This window comes from Corythoichthys intestinalis, chromosome 2 (genome assembly GCF_030265065.1).
Source record: "Corythoichthys intestinalis isolate RoL2023-P3 chromosome 2, ASM3026506v1, whole genome shotgun sequence".
NCBI classification, from domain to species: Eukaryota; Metazoa; Chordata; class Actinopteri; order Syngnathiformes; family Syngnathidae; genus Corythoichthys; species Corythoichthys intestinalis.
Window position 1 is genome coordinate 49,664,136 of NC_080396.1, and position 21,624 is coordinate 49,685,759.

General features: G+C 40.6%; 1 protein-coding gene across 4 annotated transcripts in view; it reads left to right on the forward strand.

The window, feature by feature from the left end:
* The first annotated feature begins 3,197 nt into the window (after positions 1 to 3,197).
* Positions 3,198 to 21,624, forward strand: part of vegfc (vascular endothelial growth factor c) — a 36,264-nt gene continuing 17,837 nt past the window's right edge. For 2 of the 4 annotated variants that reach the window (XM_057825054.1, XM_057825068.1), the window contains exons 1-7: positions 3,198 to 3,605; positions 10,265 to 10,505; positions 10,572 to 10,762; positions 16,226 to 16,356; positions 19,710 to 19,813; positions 20,179 to 20,313; positions 20,427 to 20,628. In XM_057825054.1, coding sequence (XP_057681037.1) covers positions 3,504 to 3,605; positions 10,265 to 10,505; positions 10,572 to 10,762; positions 16,226 to 16,356; positions 19,710 to 19,813; positions 20,179 to 20,313; positions 20,427 to 20,628 — 1,106 coding nt within the window. In that variant the 5' untranslated portion in view covers positions 3,198 to 3,503. The remainder of the gene's footprint in view (positions 3,606 to 10,264; positions 10,506 to 10,571; positions 10,763 to 16,225; positions 16,357 to 19,709; positions 19,814 to 20,178; positions 20,314 to 20,426; positions 20,629 to 21,624) is intronic. The other 2 variants (XM_057825061.1, XM_057825044.1) reach the window with 2 other exon arrangements.

Consider the following 21,624-nt stretch of genomic DNA (forward strand, 5'->3'; position numbering starts at 1 on the left):
ATGAGAAAGACAGTGACATACTGCACAGGTACAGAAACTATAAAAGGGTGTGTGGCTATTTTGTTAGTTACTATTACCTCTTTCACTCCCAGCCATTTTCACGGGAGCAAGGCCCTTCGCTCCCGGCCGTTTTACTGGATTTTGACTGATTTTGCAAGGCTCACAGAAAATTCTCTTCTATTGTGATATAAACATGGAACCCACCAAAAGAAAAAGCAGAAAAAAAAGTTAGTTAATATCTTTTTCCATTCTTTAGAAATCAGCATTAGAAAATAGCTTAGTTGGAGCCATCTTCCAATTTCTGATGAAAAAACAGAGAAATGGAGCTTTTTGTATAAGCATACATTTCAAACATAACTGACTTTAACACAGCTATTTTTCGCTTTTGTGACATCCCAAACATCTGAATAATGTTTTCGTTCTACAAAATAACATAAACAACAAGAGAAATAGAGCTTTTGATCACAAAGTAACAATTTATTTACACATAACTAAACTATTGAACTGTTGAACTATTTGCGCACATAACAACGGGGAAGGCTCTCGGCTACTCCCTGTTGAATGAGGTGGCTCCCAGTAATCTGATGAGTGTGGATCAAGATCGGTCTCACATTTTTCAACATCTTCATCGTTAGTTTCAACCTCGGGCTCAGGAGTAACGCAACGTGAGCTCCGCAGAACGCGTGTGCAACCTGACACTGTTGTGGCCATCACCGTCTGTCTCATCAAGATAGATTTTTTTTAATCCTTCTTTGACGATGGTTTCGTTTTCTTTTCAAAACACTCCTCCAGTGTCGTTTGCCTTTTTTTCCCCGATCGTTCTCCACATTTTTCTCACGCGTCTTCACAAGATCCCTCCAACTTCTGTTTCCTGACTATTTTTCTTCACTTCCTTTCTAGGCCCAGATGAGTTCTCACAAAATGCGATACTGCCCTCCAGTGGCCAGTTTTATTGCTTTAAAATGAGTTTTGAGCATTGTGCATTGCAGGTTAGGTGCAACAGAACCGAGAGATGCCTCTTGTAAAAAAAAAAAAAAAAAAAAACAAACGTAAAAGATGTATAAATACGTTTTTGGGACACTGAAACAATTAAAAATAGAACGTATTCATACGTTTTTGTGAACAAATGAGTTAATCTGAGCCGTGTTGTTTTTGGCAGCCCTTTTAATTTTCGTGTTAGTCATAGTATATTGGACGAAAACACTTAGTAGGCCTATTCTAATATTCTTTTTTTATAGATCTTATTTTTTTCTTTTTAAATTGTGCTTATAAGTTTATCCTGGAGTGCCACGTCAAATTTCGTTGTGTCACAATGTTCACTTCGTACAATACAATGACAATAAAGACCATTCTATTCTATTCTATTCTATCCTATTCTATTCTATTCTATTCTATTCTATTCTATTCTATTCTATTCTAATAACGAATTGTAGATAAAAAAAAATGTGGAGAGTTTAAGAGGATGCTCGCCACGCTAAAGTTGATGCTAACATGAATGCTATGCTAATGCTACGAGTACATTTAGTGTCCAATGATCACTCAGCATAGACCCTTGAAGACTAAAGCAACATAGCATACTCTCTCTTGCCAAGATAAGAAAGCAAATTTGTGTTTCAAAACAAGCAAGCCTGGTGCCAGGAGAGGACATCAGTGAGTGGGGGTGGGGGGGTCACCACGTCAAATGAGTGACGCAACCAAACACTGCTACGGTGCATGCTGACTACACATACAATAAAACACATAGTGAACATATGACAGAACTATGGCACATTTTCGTCTCGTTGTCGTCTTGTCAGACGAAAATTGGCCTTCATTTCGTTATGTTTTTGTCATCCAAGCCATGTTCTTAGCTCGTCGTCGTCACGAAAAATGTGTGTCAATGAAATATTTTTATTATCGCCATCATTGACTGAAAACAACAATGGTTTGGGGTGTATCAGCAATTATGCGATCTACACGCGTGGTGTGACTGACGTAACGTTCGTCAAATGATGTCTGCGCTCATAAGCAGTGTCATTTTTTGTGTTTCAACATACTTTCTCCGTTATCGGACGTCTTAAGAAATGTACTATTGGTATACTTGGAAATATATTGTGCAAGTCTTTCACATGAAGGTAATTTATACTAGGTTGTTGTCTATTGCATTGACAATTTATACGGAGAACTATTTTTCAGCATTAAAAAAAAAAAGTTAACAGCGTAAAGACGCGCTGTCCACATTCGTGGACATCACATTTTGGGTCATGTAGGCCATATTATTAACGTTTGGTAAACAAGTGTGGCCTATATAATCCAAAATGTAATTTCCAAATATCTGGAAGTCGGGTTTAAATTATAATTGTGTTAGTTGTTTTAAATTGTGTATTTTTTAATATTTGATTCTTTTTAATGAATAAGTAAAATTATAAATTTACAACACATTAAAAAAATTCATGATTAAAAAAAAAAGGAAATACACACTGGTTATGGTGCCAATAACACTATAACATACGATTTTTTGTTGTTGTTGTAAATTTCAAAATATTGAATTCATTGCCTGCCATTAATTCTGATGGACTTTCAATTCATTTAAATTGGGAGGAATGACTGTGAATGTTCTGGTTTCAGGCTGACAGAACTCCCAATCAATATGGATTAGACACCTAGCACCGTCAGTGGCAGCCAATAGGTTAAAAAAGTGCCCTATAAAGGGTTAAAGAAGAACTTGCAATTTCTTTGGTGGGGGGAAGGAAAGAGAGAGTGCCAGTGTACAGTAACTAGCAATAATAAATCATCCCTCTGATACTTGGCTCCGCCCACACGCAACAAGCTTTCCACTCTTGTATTCTTTCTCATTGACTCCAGCAGGACGTCTAACGGCAGCTCCTTGACACTTCTGCTTACATGAGAGCTTCCAAAGCCGACGTTGCCCTCTGTCATCATCTCCATTTTTTCCCCAGAGGATCTGGAATTCACTCTCCCTTTCACCCCCCTCCTCTGATGCTTTTCTTTCAGATTTTTAAGAGCTTTGCCCTGAAGGTTTCTCGGGCAAGAGGCGGATAGTCTGAGCAGGGGACGGAGGGAGGGAAGAGCACAGCTGCTGTGTGAGGAGCAAAGAAAAATATAGATAAAGAAGGCGAGGAGGTGTGCAAGTGTGAAGGGCAAAGAGGCCGGCGAGGGCAAAAAAAAAAAAAAGGAGCCCCCCCCCACCCTGCCCCCTAATCTGACATCCACCTGAACGTGAGCGGCGGGAATGCGGCGAGACGAGACGTCACACGCCCACTGAATGAGCTGTGCTCTCACCCGGCCGGAGTAGAGCACTTTCTTCATCATGCTCGATTCAGCTGGATTCCCAGAGTCCAACAACCAGCGCCGGAAGAGCAACTTCGTCCCCGGGTAGAATGAGCAAAGGACACCTCTGAGATTGTCACAGCCTGTGACAAGCCTCCTCCTTTTTGTCTCCCTCATCACCTTCCTCTGTCCTTGCCTTCACTTCAGCTCGACTCTCTCCTGCTCTGCTCACTATGTTGATACCAGCTGTACTCCTATGGATTCTTAATGTCAGCAACCTGTGCTCAGGACAAGACTACATGGACTACTACGCAGCTGGAGACACGGGAACCCAGGTGAGCGCCGCAAACATGGACTTCCACGTTACTTCTCAACATAAGCTGAAGTAAAATCACTTTGAACATTTAGTGGCGACTTGAGATACAAATGATTCCATTTTGGAGTCATTGTCAAATTGTAATCTATCCTGAAATGGTCAAGGATAGACACAGCCGCTGGTGCACTTTCAATGGCGGCATCTAGGATTCAATAATGCACTAGATGCAGGGCCACAATTGTAGACTCATTTGTTGGGTCATGTGTCCCAGACACCATCTTTTAGAACCAGTGATATTCAAAATCAGTGATAGTGTACTGTAGAATATAAAAATGGTCCACCTAAAATATGGAAATAAGAATAACTACATCACATTAGAGCTGGGCGATTTTATGTCGAGATGTTAAAAAATTCATTTGATCCCAGTGATTAGCCATGTTCTATTTAATGGATCATATGCATATGGCGGAAAACACAGACAAGGCTGAAAAAGCAGTTTCTGCTCTTCCACCCCTCTTTAAAATAAACAGCTGTATTTTAAACCAAAAGAACTGTTGTGTTTGATAGAACAATATGTCTATATACTGCAATAGCAGATTCATGGCGCAATAAGCCCCCGAACTATTTTTGATTTTTCCATTATACCCTGGAAACCCCCGTTTACAGACGTCACGCAACCGCTTTTGTTTCAACCTACCCCACAAAAACAAGGTAAGTAATCGTATTTATTATTCGAAATGTCTGTCATTTTTAGCTTTGAATCATTAATTGATGTCTAATACTGTATTTAGCTTAAGAAAAAAAAAAAACACTTTAAAAAATTATTCACTCGCATATTTTAAACTTTTAAACAAATTACGTCACAATGAAAAAATCGGCGTCTGTAAAAAAGTCACGGATATATACCTCATAACTGTCACTTAATTGTGTTTTTTTTCATCACTGTCGCATTCTCCCCAATATTTCAGATGATAAATATTTGATCCAAACAAAGAAAAATCGAAAAAAATAACGTTTGAAAGGGTAAATATATGAAAAAGAAAATCTCGACCACTCCTTGTTTTCTTCGATTTCTGCATCGCGATCCTTGTTATATCACCATGTTTCACGCATAAAATCCCCCCAAAATCCCCCCAAAATCATTCCCAGCTGGGTCTTGACACTCGGTGATACATGCTACATGGACTTTTTGGATTGCAACAAGGTAAGTACGCGATAATACCTCGTTAAAATCGTGGCATCTTTAATTCTGCCCTTGCATGCTCTCGCCTCCAGTTAGGGTTTTGTTGTTTAAATTTTTATTTTTTTTTGTTTAAATGCCCTCCTGTTAAAAATTTTTCTTCCCCCAGAAAATTGAGATTTTAAGCTTTCCAATGATTATCACACATGCATATTGGACAATTTTGAAAGTTGGCCAAATTGGGGGTCTCAGAGCGGAACTTCAAGTCACCTGAATGTTTTCCGCCATATACAGATACGAACTGACTAGTTTTAGATTTTTAACAGTCCCTCAAAAACAGTCCAATGTTGATGTTTTTCAAGCGGTTTTATTACACTCCAGGTGAGGTAAACGCGCATAACAAAGAAAGGTCCGCATATTGTGCACTAAAATACAAAATACACTTTAATTTTCAAGCGCTCACCATCTTAATGCTAATATACAGTACAACAAATACAGTTGCATGAAACTACAGGTTAAAAAAGTGTTTTTTTTAAAAATCGTGATCTTTTTGGGCCCAGATCACCCAGCCCTTCATCACATGCATATTTTGTAATGGCATAATCCATAAAGATTTAAAATATCGATATAATACTTAGAATATGTTCCTCTATTGCGAGGCTTCTGAAACAAACGCCGCTATAACTATACTGTGCATCCATTTTCAAGCCCAAAAATATGTGGACTATTGACTCTTAAGTTTCATTGACAAGCAGTCTAGTTAGTGTACTCAAAATGAAGCAGCTGAAAGTCTGGAGTAGGAAGTTGGCATTGAGCAATCACAGCCAATAAGATGTCATTGTTAGTGAGGAAGGCTGGGAGACAACCAATCTTCTAAAAATCTATATAATTTATAACCAAAGGTCTAAGAGACCTCAAGAGATGCTGGCACAGAATTCTTGCCTTGGTAAACGTACGACCAGGAGGTCCCATAGTGAATGGAAATATTGTTCGGACAGAACATACACTCATGAGAAAAAAATTAGGACACCCCATGAAATAATCAGACCTTTATTAAGAAATGTTCACATATCAATGTCTGATCTTGTTTTTTTATCACTGGAAAAGAAAGTGATTTAATTGCAGGTAAAGAACAAAAATTGACATTGTTTTAACCATTAAACCAAATATATCAACAAAAATGCATACCAAAACTGGGGGAAAAGTTAGGACACCCTACCACCTAATACTAGCTATTAGGTGGTAGCCCCTTTGGCTAAGACAACTTCACTGATACTCTTTTTGAAGCCATCTACCTGTCTTTGACATCAGTATGAAAAAAGTTTGCCACACTCCTTAACACAGAATACTTTCAACAGTGATTGACTATTGAAGTGAGAGAAAACACCTTGGTGAAATCAAATGAGCTGTCTGAGGCCTTCTTTCAGAGAGAAGATTGTAGACGCTCATGAGTCTGGTAAGGGATTTCAAAAGATCTCAAAAGGATGTAAAAATCAGCCATTCCACTGTCCGGAAAACAGTCTACACGTGGAGGACATTCAAAACAACTGCCAACATGCCCAGGTCTGGCCGTCCAAAAAGTTCACCCCGAGAGCAGCCCATAAGATGCTGAAACAAGTCTCCAAAAACCCTAAAATATCATTACGGAACCTACAGCAGGCTCTTGCTACTGTTGATGTGAAAGTGCATGCCTCTACAATCAGAAAGAGACTACACAAATTTAACATTCATGGGAGGTGTGCAAGGAGGAAACCTTTGCTCTCCAAGAAGAACACGAAAACCTTTGCTCTCCAAGATGAACATGAAGGCCGGACTGAAGTTTGCCAGAGTGAGCGTACACATAGACCAGGACTTCTGGAATAATGTTCTTTGGACAGATTAATCTAAAATTGAATTATTTGGACACCAGAAGAGAGGACATGTTTGGCGTAAACCCAATACAGCATTCCAGGAAAAAAAAACTCATACCAACTGTGAAACATGGAAGCGGAAGTGTCATGGTTGGGGGATGCTTTGCTTCAGCAGGACCTGGCCAGTTCACCATCATAGAATCCACCATGAATTCTATCGTGTATCAGAGGGTGCTTGAGGAACATGTGAGATCATCTGTGAAAAATTTAAAGCTGAAGCGAAACTGGATCTTGCAACATGACAATGATCCAAAACATACCAGTAAATCCACCAAGGACTGGCTGCAAAGGAAGAAATGGAGAGTCCTGGAATGGCCGAGTCAAACCTAGATCTTAATCCCATTAAAATGCTGTGGGGTGACTTGAAATGGACTGCACATGTAAGAAACCCCTCAAACATCTCACAACTGCAAGTATTCTGCGTTGCGGAGTAGGGCAAACTTTCTTCAGACCAATGTCAAAGACTGGTAGATGGCTACAAAAAGTGTCTCACTGAAGTTATTTCAGCCAAAGGGGGTAACACTAGCTATGATGTGGTAGGGTGTCCTAACTTTTTCCTCAGAATTGCATTTGCATTATTTTGGTTTAATGAGTTAAACATTTTTTTTTTTTTTGTTTACCTGCAATTAAATCACTTTCTTTTCCAGAGATAAAGAAAAACAAGATCAGACATTGATATGTGAACATTTCTCAATAAAGAACTGAATATTTCATGGGGTGTCCTAATTTTTTCACATGACTGTATGTCAACTCGTGACAGATTGATGGCAAAGAAAAGGAAAAACTTTTGAATCAAAGCATGACCATGTTGTCTAAATATGATGGAGGCTTTGTGATATTAGGATAAATATTCAGCCAAATGCTTCAAAGCCGATTGGACAGCACTTGACAGTGAAAATGGATAATGACCCTAGACATACAGTAAAAGGCATAGTAAAGTCTTTGGAAGGCGACTAAAGCGAATATTCCTCAATGGGCAAGTCAGTGGTCTGAACTGAAGCCAATAAAGCATGCCTTTCATTTAGTGAAGACAAAAGCAAAGGCAGTCAGAACCACAAAGAAGCAGCAAGTGGAAGGCCTGGCAAAGCAAATCTGGGAAGAGATCTCGGCTGGTTGTGACGCCAACGGGCTCTAGACATCATGTCTTCATTGATTGCATTAAATCCAAGCATGAAAATGTATGACTATTTTTCAATTGTCCAAAATATGTTTGCCATTCCTCTTCATTCAAAGATGAAAGTCCACATATACTGTACAAGCTAAGTAATATTTGTGGACCTTTCACTTGACTTCAAAAGTACTGTATTATAAAAGTAATGCCAATAAGACTTTATGATGAACATTCGATAAGAAATGACCATTGGTGAATCGGATAACAACTTGACACCAACTATTTCAACCTATTTTCATGTGCTAAAAATTGTTTAAACAACAAATTTGGTTGTCCGGATGTTACATTGATTCTACAGATAATAGCACTCTTGTTTAATTTTGCCTGCAGATACTTTTTTAAAAAAAATTATAATAACTCTTTATCAGGCATGTGACTATTTTTGATAAGATATTATCTAGGAATAAATAATTTACCGTAATTTTCTGACTATAAGACGCTACTTTTTCCCCTCATTTTGAATCCTGCAGCTTATAGTCTAGTGCGGCTTATTTGTTGATTTATTTGGGTAAATAGGTAACACTTTATTTCACAGCGGTGTCATAAGACTGCTATAAGACAGTCATAATAATGACATGACACTATTATGGGCATTAATGAATGCTTAGGACCTATGTCATTTTGTGTCATCCGGCAAATTCTGTCACTAACTCCATTTATGTCCAGCTCAGATCTTTTACATCCATTCAACAGTGAGATAATTTGCCGGATGACAAAATGACATCTGTTAGAAGCATTCATTAATTCTCATGGCAGTGTCATGTCATAATTATGGTAGTCTTATGGCGCCAATCTCAAATAAATTGTTACCAAATATCCTAACTAGCAATTGATGAAACAACTGGAGCAGTACCTGAAGAAATAATTAGCACAGAACATGAATTTTGATTGCTATTTACATCTGTAGCATTGCAATGCATGCTAGGAGGCATGTTGAACGACCACAGTATTGACAGCAGAGGTTGACTGTGTCCCCAGCGAGAGCTGTGATGGCCAAATAAAGCTTCTTGGAGCAATGAAGCTTTGCAGCAATTGGTTCCAACCTTCATGGTGGTTCATTTGGTCTTATGACAGTCTTATGACGCCGCTGTCAAATGAAGTGTTACCGGTTTATATCTTTTGGTGTGAGTATTCCATAATACAATGAGGGCATCTGCGGCTTATAGTCCAGTTCAGATTATCTATGAACAAATGTCGTTTTTGTGACAAATTTGGCAAGAGAGGTGGCAGCGAGCGGCCAAAGGCAACCAATGGGTTAAAATGAGTACCCCATAAAGGATTAAGTGTAGCCAACATTATTAGTTAAGGCAAATATTAAAGGAATTGAATTTTTTTTTTTTTTTTTTTTTTTTTTTTTTTAATCAAGTGTGTCCCAGAAGAATATTATTTACGAATTTGATTAATAACTACATTTAAATTTCTGCCATTTGATAGTGGGTTAACACTTAGTTTCAGGAAGTATGCAAAATTGCCGTGAGCAGCCATTTTTAAACAACAGAAGTGTTTTGACTAATCAAATGCAAGTATTTCAGATTGTCCGCATTGTCCGTGACGTCAGATACATCAAAAATTTCCTAGGCTATTGCAAAGACAATGTTGTTTAAATGCAAGTTGACACTTTTGCAGTCTCATACAGACCGATTTTGTTTGAACGAAAACGATAAACGAAAAGGAGAATGTTTTGTATTTTGTCCTTCTCATATTATTTGTACGTTAGCCTATCTTGTCATACTTTGATTCATGTAGCTATCTGAAGCTCTACTACCACTCATTCGTGGAGTATATATTCTTTCATGCACTGATTTACTTGAAAAAAATGACATAGAAAAGGTGAAGGCAGTGTCGATTTGCCACAATGGTGAGCTGTATCAGGAGGGCAAAGTAAGTGTGTAACTATAAGTGTGTAAAAATATGCATATTTACATTTTTTGAGCAACCATCTTTTACATAAAGGTCATTTATACTAAAAGACAACAGTTACTTTAAGTTTCAGATTTTGGCTTCATTCATCCAATGACAGGTTTTTCTTTCCAACATGAGAAGAGCTTTGAAGTAATTGAATACTGGTGCAGCTGGGGTAATGAAACAGCCATGAATATTATTCTCCCATGTTCCTGGAAGAGGACACACCCCAGAGCACTAGACTGGTCATTGGTCCATCATGACCTCACAGTCCCACAACAATGACTTCATGTCCCAGTTATAGAGAACAAGGGAAAATGAGATGAAGGCTAAGACATTTTTTAGTTGTAAAGTGAAAATACCAAATACCATGTACAGGCAAGCAAACAACTCCGCGATTGTTATTATCTTGTTATATTCATCATTTCACTGGATAGCTCTAAGCAAAAGCGGCTTCCAAACACTACGCGGCACTATAATAACTTTAGAATGCTGTATCTGTTTTAAACTTTCAGGCTCCAGTGTTGTCAGATGACCAGGTCAGTTTACAGAGCGTTGTGAGCGTGGATCAGCTGCTGCGGCTTCTCTACCCTGAATACAATTTGATTCAGCAGTGCCTGAGGAAGAAGTCATGGCACACCTCTTCCTTCTCGTTTCCCACCTCCTCAGCGAGCCCAGCGGTCCATTCAAACCCCGACGATCGCTGGGTGCAGCTGAGGGAGGAGCCTCTTTACAAAGTGGACGGCACTCTTGCAGGTAAACAAATGTCTATCATGTCAAAATGCTCTTAATTTAGTGGCTAACGCGATCAAACATGATCAGTCATCATAGAGGAGATCCAGCGCACCTCATGTCAACCGAGGGAGGTGTGCATTGAGGTGACCAAAGAGTACCCACAATCCACTACTCCGTTCTATCGGCCGCGCTGTGTGGCGCTGCATCGCTGCGGTGGATGCTGCACTAATGAAGCCTTTTACTGCACCAACACGAGTCATGCGTTCGTCAACAAGACGGTAAATATTAGCACATTTGCTGCAAAGACCTTTTTCACAAGCTGCAGATGAGGTATGTCAGAAATGTTTCGGGACTAAAAATGAATTTCGTTTCCATTGACCATGCAATACCTTTGACATATTAACACAACATTGGAACTCAGGAAACAGATCAGCAACCTTCCTGTAGTTCTAAAAGCAAAAGTTGCAAAATGGGCAATGTATTATCTTGTTCCAATGAAGGGGAAAAAAGTCTGCAGAACCTGAATTTTCAGGTCAACCATTTTTACTTCAGGGCTCGCGTGCGGCAGGATGTGATAGGGCGTGCTCGGGTCGGGGGTCCCGGTGCCGAGAGTGGCGGTGGGGCGGCGTAGGGTCAGTCACCAACGGGCTTACACTCACAAGGGATTCACACGGATTACTGGGTTCAAGATCACAGAGCTTATTTGTGTACAGTCTACCCCTTTCAACCACTTAGCTTATAGACTCCCCCACCCCCGTCCCCGTCTTTCCCTGGTCAACAGGCCCCCACGGTGTCAACCGGAAATACATCTAGCTGATGATAGCATAAACACATTAGTAGTTAGTGTAGACATTCAATGTATTTCTTGTTGTTGTTTGTTTGTGTTTCTTTTCTTTCTTCTCTTGTGTTTCTTCTGTTCTCCCATAACCCCTTCCTGTTCGCTGCTTTGTAATAATAAAAGAGGTATGTTGAATGATCACAATGGGAGTATGCCATACTCTCAATGTGAAACATTAAAACTGTTCAGACCGACCGGGCACTTCGACTTCCATTCTCTGTGTCAAACAGCTGAACAGGACAGGTTTAAAAAAAAAAAAAAAAGTTTGTAAACATTTTTACTTGAATTTTCAAATTCATGAAAAACTTACTGGTTAAAACTCAACATTTTAAGTTAGATAGACTTCATTTAAGTAGTTTGAACTCAAAGTTGAAAGTTAACAGTAGCTGTTGGGAACGTATGGCTTGCTAACCATAGCAGATCTCTAAATGAGCGCATCTGGCTCTCTGCCGACTCCGACATGTTAAGCGTGTAACTGGCATGCTTACCTGACATTATCAGCTGTGATGAGCTGCTTGTGAACTGACATATGGATCTTGGATCCTTCAGTACACTACAGTACATTGAAATAACGTGCTTCAGTTCAGCAACAATCGGTACTCTGCCCATTGTGAATTGCACGGAGATAGGCTTTAGAACCCGAGACTTCCAAGACTTTGACCTATATGGCAGAAAACTCGTTAGCCGTGACTCAGCCAGTGGCGTGTTTGGGCTGGTTTCAAGTCACTCATATGCCAGAATGCGCGATCACTTTCACTTTCATTACATTCCAGCTCACAGAGGGGTTGGGCAAATTCAACTACAGCTTCCTAAAAGGTAAATTCAAGGTCTGGTATTAGCAGTTCACTTTATACTAACCCCTGATGTGGCCATTGAAGCTTTGTGACATCATGCTTTCAGCAGTTGCGAAGTTGGAAGCAAAAGCAAACAACGCTATCAAAAAGTGGCTTGGACTTCCTCGTTGTCTGTTCACCGCCAGGAGAACCAGCCTGAAACTCCCGCTAAAATCAAGCCAGACTTGGTTACAAGCTGGAAATGGTGAGGCTCGTAAACTAAAAACCTTACTGGACACTTGTGTGCGCAATGCCAACGGGCAGATCTGCACCAGACCCAAATTGAGCACGATCCAGTCAGTTGCTTACGCCGTTAACCACCTAAAGCATCGCAAGGTCACTGGAGCACATCAACTGGAGAGGGCCGGTCTCGGATTTGCGGCGGCTGGTCTAGAGTGTCAGAGAAGGAAAGGAAAGAACTAGTGATCTCAGAAGAGGTGAAGGAAGAGGAGAATCTACACAAGATCCAAGCAGTGTCCCAATAAAAGCAAGGGAGAGGGACCACCTGTAAGGCCGTGGTTGACAGGGCAATAACGTGGATGGACATGTGGGGAAGGCTTCAGGCAAGGCTTAGTTTCCACATTTGGGCCACATACGGCACACTCCCCAGCCCCGAGAACCCACACCGGTGGGATAGCTCTGAAGAAGCTAATCTGCTCTGTGAGTCCTAGAATCCCAGCCTGAAGAATATTCTGTCAGTGTGCAAGACAGCGTTAGCACAGGTCCAGTTTAGATGGCGCCACGACTGGGTTCTGCGCAGGCTGGCCGAAGGTCTCAAGGCACGCGGACTGGAAGCAAATGGGGCTAAGCCAGGTCCACCACAGAGGCACATAAGCTTTGTGAGGCAAGAATACCGGCTACACAAGACCAACCTAAGTGTCCCCTATTGCTTCTCACCCATGGAGCTGAGTGGGAAACCAGTGGTCGACCTTGGTCGCCAACGGAAATTCCCACAAGAGATCATAGCAACTCCATTGCGTCCGGACATAGTAATCTTGTCTGCCCTCACCAAGACTGGTATCATGGGAGAGCTGACGATACCATGGGAGGAAGGGATGGAAGTGGCCTTTGAGAGAAAAAAAGGGACAGTATGCAGAGCTGGCAACCTTGTGTTTCGAATCTGGTTGCAAGGCACATAGATTCCCGGTGGAAGTCGGCTGCCGAGGTTATAGGGACTTCCACCCAGCGCTTCCTCTGATCACTTGGATTCACTGGCTCCAAAGAAAGGAAGACGACAAAAGACCTGGCCAATGAGGCGGAGCAAAGAAGTTGTTGGCTCTGGCTTTGAAGAAAGGATAAGGCATGGGGAAAGGAAGGGTCTTGGGTCGGCTGTGGGGAGCGGCAGGGAGACGTTCCAGTGGCTGCTCCACCACCTAGAGGTGTTCTGGGGTTAAAAGACCGAAACACCAGTTAAGGCTGGCACCCAGCTGACGACCCCACAGCCAACCTGATGGCACTGGCTGGTTGTGGTTTCCACTTCCTGCATATATGTGCAACGTCACACCATGTCTTGCGACGCGAAAGTTGATCCTAAATGACAGCCGCTTTTTTAAAATCACTGATTCAAACATTTCCATTCTTGCTTGACAAGTGTGGAGTCTCAGCTTTTGTCTGCGCAAATTTACATTAGGCTTTTGATGTTGTTTCCTCAAGATGTATTTAATCACAACACAGCGACTACTGGCAACAGCGAGGAACTGAGCACAACTCTCGCTCCCGTCTGCCTAGTGCTGCATTCAAGAACAACACAGAAATAACAGTGCTCACTTAACAGAATCAGACAAGCGACCAACAGAAGACAGAATTGCATACCACACATAAACACACATACACTTAATGGCTCTCGTATGTGGGGTTTATGGTTCTCTCAGTCAAAAAGTTTCCTGACCCCTGGTTTACAGTATTAACATGATTATATGAGTTAGAAATACTCAAAATGGGTCAATTGTGATAGAAACGTGATCATTTTTTAAAAAATCAGTAAAATCTTAAGTAAACTGGATGTCAGTTAAACCATTTGAACTCAACATTTAAGTAAACTGGACTTGGTTTACAATATTCATTTAATAAAATGAGTTAGGAATACTCAAAGTAATTGAAGAGAACTTAACAATTTGAGTTATGTTAGCTTAAAATCTTGAGATAGCAACAGGGTGACCCAAAAAAAAGTTTACACTCAGTTGACTGCTTGTTTAAAAGCCATTGAAACATATCTAAATAGGTTGTCATGCTTAAGTGATTCATTAAGGTCACTCAATGCAGCTGGTAATCTCTCGTCTCTACAATTCCTGTGCTTCTGCTGAAAATGAAGAAAACTTTAGCTGTACCTGAGTTGCTGCGTGCCGGTCTGACACCTACTGAGATTGCAGCAAATCTGAGAATATCCAGATGTGCAGTCTACAAAGTTAAAAAGAAGCTGAAAGATACTGGAACAGCCTCACGAAAACCTGGGTCTGGAAAACCCGATCTGTGCGGACCAAAAAGTTGATTGACAAGGTGATATGTGGCCACCCCAGAGTCCAGATCTCAATCCCCTGGATTATATCATATGGGCAACTGTGGAGGACAGTGCCTGTAAGAAGCCACAAACTTCCGTGGCAGCCTTGGAGAGGTCCATTGTTAGATCTTGGGAAAAGATGACAGCATCCTACATAAAGAAGCGTTCCGCAGGCGCCTGGAGGCTGTTGTGACACTTAAGGGAGGACACATTGAAAAATAGAGTGTACTGTACATGTTCTTTACAATAATGTATAATTTGTGATTAAATTCTAATTCTAAGCTGAATAAACATGGCATTTAAGTTGTAATATGGCAGTGTAAACTTTTTTTTGGGTCACCCTGTAGATTAATTGGAAGGTTGTTTTTTTTCCACAGAGCAGCTTCAATCTCTTTCTGCATCGTAGGGGTAATTTGTTTTTATTTATATTTTTGGGTGACGTCATGAGAGATGCGATGGTGATTTGCCAAACAGCAGTGAATATTGGCAAACTTAAAGGTGCCATATGTATATGCTATGCCATATATGTTTACTTGCGATGTCCACCTCCTGCCTAAAGCATAACTGCAGCCTGTGTCAAGCTCGTACATGGCATGCATGCTTGTCGCCCATCAAATCAGCACCTGAAATGTAAAAACAGCAAACGTGATTGTTTATTATTAGTAGCAAGTCTTAAGTGGGTTCAAAAAGTGGATTCGAAAGGTGTTTTTGTCAAGCATAGACAAGTAAGAGGCTCGGTGAAATAGCACTGCTGCTGCAAGGACGCACACTCGCGTGTTTGCCCAGAGCGTTCGACCCGAAGGGCAGTCTCAGTTAAAATGTCTCTGTGTACTCATCAGGGCATTGGTGGAGCATGCGTGGAGTAGAAACGTTTTTGAATTAACACTAAAAATAAAAATTTCGTATGGTACCTTTGACGAATGTTAACAAATCTACCAGAATAACTAATTTATTTAAAAAAAACATTTTAAAGTGTTATCATGAACAAATGTTTTCTTTCTTCAAATTTCTTCTTGTTTGTATGATGAACTTTTTTTAATATATATATTTCTTATAACAATTTCTTGGCGGTCTTGGGGGACCCCTGATAGTGAAGGGGCCCAAATTGTCTGCTTAATTTGCAACTGTCTTGGACCGACTCTCGATCCCTTAAATACCACACCTGGCACCATATTTTTTTCCCTCTTTCCCAAGCTCAATCCATTTTAAAGATGTGGATGAGATCAGGATCGCACAGTGACCAGAGAGCTGGGAGGGTCCTGGAAGAATCCTTCCAGGAATAGTTGAAAACTGGACAGAGAATGCTGGGAAAGTGCATAAGAATTTACTTTAAAGGGTAAACTTAACTTTTTGGATTGGAAATGTATTTCTGCGACGCAAATCCCAGAGCCTTTCTGACAAACCTCATATTTCACAGCAGAATAATCTCACAGCACACAACCATGACAAAAATGTAGCTAGATGAACACAAAAATGTTATATGTTGTAAATAAATCCAAGTGAAATTGGATGGTTTCCCACTCACAGTGGATGGCAATCACTGACAAACTCTCATGCTCCTCTGTCATCCCAGCTGATGGAGATATCACCACACAGGATAGACCCCTCGGTTGTCATGGTAACCTTCATCAATCACACGGCCTGCGAGTGCCGCCACAAGCGTCCGCTGCGCTCCATCATCAGACGAGCCGCAACAGATCACCTGTGAGTGACATTGTAGAAGGCGTGTCAAGGTGCTCAGTGGCTAATCCATAGAGTTAATACATTAGCGCTTTTTGGAACAAGTAAATAAAAAAAATGATTTAGTGAAGCTTCATCAAACATGCAATTTATTTCAGTATCATTTGCTCATTTAAGTTGTACTTGTTCGTCTGTTTACACTCTAATAATGTTTTCCCTACCGAAAGAGATCCAAAAGAGGACACATCTGTATAATTCAACTTTTACTCACAGTTTATTGTTGATTACATGATTATTTTGTTAATCAGTAACAGAGTAGGTTGTAAACCTATGAATGAAAACAGGGAATGTAAATATAATTACTTCACAGTCAAGTTTGGGTAACTAAATAACTACATATGTACAGTGTATATTTTTATGTATTTAAATAACATTTTATCATTATTACATCATTTTCAATTATTATTTTTAGGCAGTATTAACATCATAATTTAAGCAGATTGAAATTCATTTATATGTCCAACAATCCCCAACAATGTCCACTAACACACAACCAAACTGAACTTCCTTGCACAGATGTGTCAAACTCAGACACATTTTACAAACCAGATTACTTAAAAAGTTGAGATGCGATACAAATTGTGAATAAAAACTGAATGAAGGGCTGTTGAAGTGCCAAATCTCAACATTTTATTCAGAGAGAGAACTGAACATAGATGACAGTTCAAAAGCTAAAACTGAGATAATGTATCATTTTAAGGGATAAAAATATGTTGAATTTAAAGTTCATGTGACATGACCAAAAAAATCTTAAATAGCATTATTATTGGAATTAAAGTCATATTTTGAGACGATTTAACGATATACAACAACTATATATACAACAAAGCGCAGATAATGAGAAATGCGTCTTTAAATCTGTCGTTTAGCTCCTCCTGTTATTATAGCGCTCTGGCGCCTCCATCTTGGCGATGACGTCAGAGAATTAGCGAATTCAGCGGATTTAGCATTGAGCCCAAGGGAGGAGGAAGCGTTTTTCATCGTTTCTGGTTCAAGTGTGGATTTTTCGAACTATATTGTCGATCCAGAGGAAGTAAGTGACATACAGCCATATATGTTTGAGTCGTATTTGGAGGAGGAGGAAGATTCAGAAAGAGAAAAAGACGACAGCGACAACAAACACGAGGCTGATGACTTGCGCAGACAGCGTTTGCAACATAAAATGTCATCATTGTCCAATATTTTTACAGGATATTCTTTGTATCTAAGTATTTTTTCCCCGATTGCTATATAAATTGTATGGTCATGACAAATAACAAATAACAAACAGACTTAGTATGTTAAATGGAATGGGAAATATTAAAAATGCATTTATTCAGTACAACAGGGCTAAATTACTGCATAATGGTCATAACTGCCAACTTCTTAAAGCTCCCGAACGGTATTTTATGCCACCGGAGTTAGTCCGGCTCTTGTCATTTCCTTGCCAGGAACTCTGAGACGGAGGACAGAGTGTAAACAAAAGAGGAAGGTGAGAGCTAGGCTACATGCTAACCCGAACTGAGCAAGCAGATCTTCCAAGTGTCTTCGTCGCCTTTCCAACACGAAAAATCACACAAAACTACACCAACTCATGTCACACACGGCGGCGAGAATGATTGCCTTTACCGATCGGCCAGCCCCCGGCGGCGAGCAAGTTACGGCTCGTTGTTACACTGCTGTGACCTGGCAGGAGTGCTCATTGCTGGGGACACAGCAGGGGAATGAACACCTGAAAATGGCCCATTCTCGATAAACAAACCGGCCGACGCCGGAGCACGTAGCTGCCCGAGCCGGGCATGGGAAGAGGGCCGAGGGGGGTGGAAGTCTCGACACAATCGAGAACTGGAGAAGAGAGCGGGGGGCTTCTTGAGCCCAAGCCGACTATAACGCTGTCTAGGCTGGCACGCAAGAGGGCTGAGGGGGGTAGAAGTGTCGACACACACGGCAACTGAGAGCGCTTGGCTGCCCTTCATCAGCCAGCGACCATGGTGTGCGACAAGCCGCCGGTCATCGGCCGAGAAGGCAAGAGTGGCTGCCTTCTCGGTGGACAGGGAGCATTGTCACCCACAAAATGCAAGTCACCTCCTTATTAAAAGGTGTGCCATGATCCCAGAATTTGACATAAAACACATAGCTTACTTCCTCATCTGTCCACTGGTCCTTAAATTGTTGGACTTGATTTGCCCATTCTTCGCGGTGAACAGGATCTTTTGGAAATCCAAAAAGGCTCGCACCACTCTCTCTGGTGTAGCAACAAAAGCCTGCAGCACATTGGGCTGGCAAGACACGAAAAATAAACAAAATGATCCGCAAAATCAGATGAAGACGTAGTCCTTCTCCTACAACACCATAGCTGTATAGTGAAGATGATGTCTCCCATTGATGTCACATCAGCCTTCTTCCTCCATCCTAGACTGTGGCCGAAAGTCTTCCAAAAATTGAATAAATATATTGATCGCTTCGGCACACATCCAAGTGGTCCATTTCATTCAGGGGCACAAAATACTGCGCGTAATATGAAATAAACATGCCTTCTTGTGTCACATGCACTTTAAATTTCATTGTCAACAAATGCTAAAAAGTTGGAACAGATAGCAATTAGAGGCTGGAAAAATCAATTGCTCACAGAACAAACAGCTGAAAGACCCAACTGTTGGTAAAAATGTTCTTTGTCCATTTTTTGAGATTTGTTGACACCATTGAATTTAAAATCAACATATTTTTCCCTGAAATAATACATTCTTTCAGTTGAAACCATTGACCTATTATCTATGCTCTATTCTGAATACTAAAATTTGGCACTTCCACATCATTGCATTTTACGAACAATTTTATAGTGTCCCAACTTTTTGGGAATCCGGTTTGTAGTTACAGTTTCTGTCAAAGGACCATCCTCACCGCTAACCCGTATGAGATCACCTCATATTCATCAGCATCTTTATTAATAACAATCGGCAGTTTTCAGGATTCCAACAGGGTTTAAATTTTTTTTTTAAATTTTCTCAGCTTGATAAAGTGTCTTAAAAACAACATTGAATTTCATCTGGTCCGTCTTCAATTCCTTGAATTTGATACTCGCTGCTTTTCATGAATTCTATGTAAGAAATTGTTCTGATGTTATACAGGTTGACCTGGAATTGGCATTAAATTCTGTCCTGTGTAAAAAAAAAACAACTAAAATTTAAAAGTTGATTCATATGATTTGGTTTTATGGGCCACACAAAATGATGTGGCGGTCAGATCTGGCCCCAGGTCCTTGAGTTTGACACCTGTGCCCTTAATAGTTTTGTCACCCTAGTCTATACCTTTGTTCTAAGTGTGTGTTACATGTGTAGGTGTCCCCCTCCCATGGTCCCCTGTGCTTCAACATACTTGTGGGACCCAGTGAACTGTATGTGCCTACCAACAGAAGCCATTAACTATTCTGCAAAAGACACAGGTGAAATCCTTTTTTGTTTTTCTGACATGCATGTTACTGAATATTTTTCAAAAACCCAAAATTTTGTTTAGTATTATATCCGAGTTTGAATTCTTGTTTTAACTGGCGTCCAGTCAGGTGAACTACAGGCTACAAGCCACCCTAATAGGAACAATTGTTGTAGAAAATGAACGGATGCGTGGTGTGTAAGTGATACTTGCTGCACAGTGTGTCAAATGGCATCCTCCATGAAAAAGTTGTCTTGGGAAGAGAAATAAAGTGCAGACCGTACTGCATTTCAGTTCTATTTACTTAACAAGGCCTGGATTTAGCAACTAACCGCTGGTGCTTTTCCAACTACTTTTCTTTATCTCTGTGGCTTCCAGAGGCTTTGGACTCAGGACTGCTGGCTCTGTGTGGCCCCAACAGGGTTCTGAAAGAGCCTAGCTGCGAGTGCGTCTGTCGAAACGGACTCACTGAAGCCAGCTGCGGTCTGGGCTGGAAACTGGACCACAACACTTGTAAGGGGTGTTTTATGTTATCTTGACAGGAATACAGGCAGAGTAAGGAGAGAGTATATTGTTGAGGTGTTTTCAGTCATCTTTTAGTACCTGAGCAGACTGTATTCCTTCAGGTGAATGTCAATGTGAAGGTCGTGGCGAGGGCAAGTGGTGCCCTGTCGGCCAGCGCTGGGACGAGGATCTGTGCGGTTGCGTGTGCGCCGCCCAGTGTCCCGGGAATCAACCCCTGAACCCGGACACCTGCCTCTGCCAGTGCAGAGAGAGTTCACAGTCGTGTCTGCGGCAAGGCAAGAGGTTCAACCCCAACACCTGCAGGTGAGCCAAAATAAGATCAGTCTCAGCGATTGCTGGAGCTCCTTCCTTCTTCATGTGTATGTTTTTTCCCCCTCCTGCTGGTATATTTAGAGATGGTTCAAGCGCTTGTTTTTCTTTCGATGTGATTTCCCATGGGAGAGTGAAAAATGACTTGCTCAAGTTGATTTTTCAGAGACTATATTTGCATTTTACTAGACTAGTTTAGACATGTGCCGATTACCGGTTTCAAGGTATACCGTGATATGAAAACGTCAAGGTTTCACAACCGCAAAAATTTTCCGTCATACCGTCCCTATGGTATTAGCTTTTTTTTTTTTTTTACATCCCAAAAATGGATGGAGAAATCCCTCGCTTGCAGCTGGTTGTTGCTCAGTGTCAGTGAGTCAGCTGTGCTACACGATGGCTGGAGGAGGGGAAACTCCTTTTTTTGGGGGGGGAAATAATTCAATTTTTGTTCTGATGATAATAATGTTAACCTGTGGAGGGTGGTTAGAATCACCTAAGACTTATTTTAATGTTATTTAGAATATTGTTGTTGTTGTTTTTTTTCATTTTAACTGAACATAACACTTATGTTACAATTTGCTAATGGTTTGAAAAATAAAAATCCTGTTCAATGGGAAAAAGTTTTTTTTTTAAACTACGGCTGCAGCTATCGATTATTTTAGTAGTCGATTAATTGATGAACTAGTTAGTTCGAATAATCGAGTAATCGGATAAGGAACATGAAAAATTAAAATACCTGAACTGAGCCTCAAACGGTATGTACGGTACGGTATATCTATGTTCAACAAAAGAACAATTAGCCAACTTACATAGCAAACGTCCGCTAGCTTAAATGCTATAAAATGCTAACATTTTTGTTTTTACAAGGCTCTTGACAAATGGTTCAAACTCTATTCCCACAAAAAATGGCACAAATACCCATAAACTAAATTATGAATGCATTAAAAAACATTAGCTCAAAAACTTAGCTTACGTTGGTCTTAACAGGGA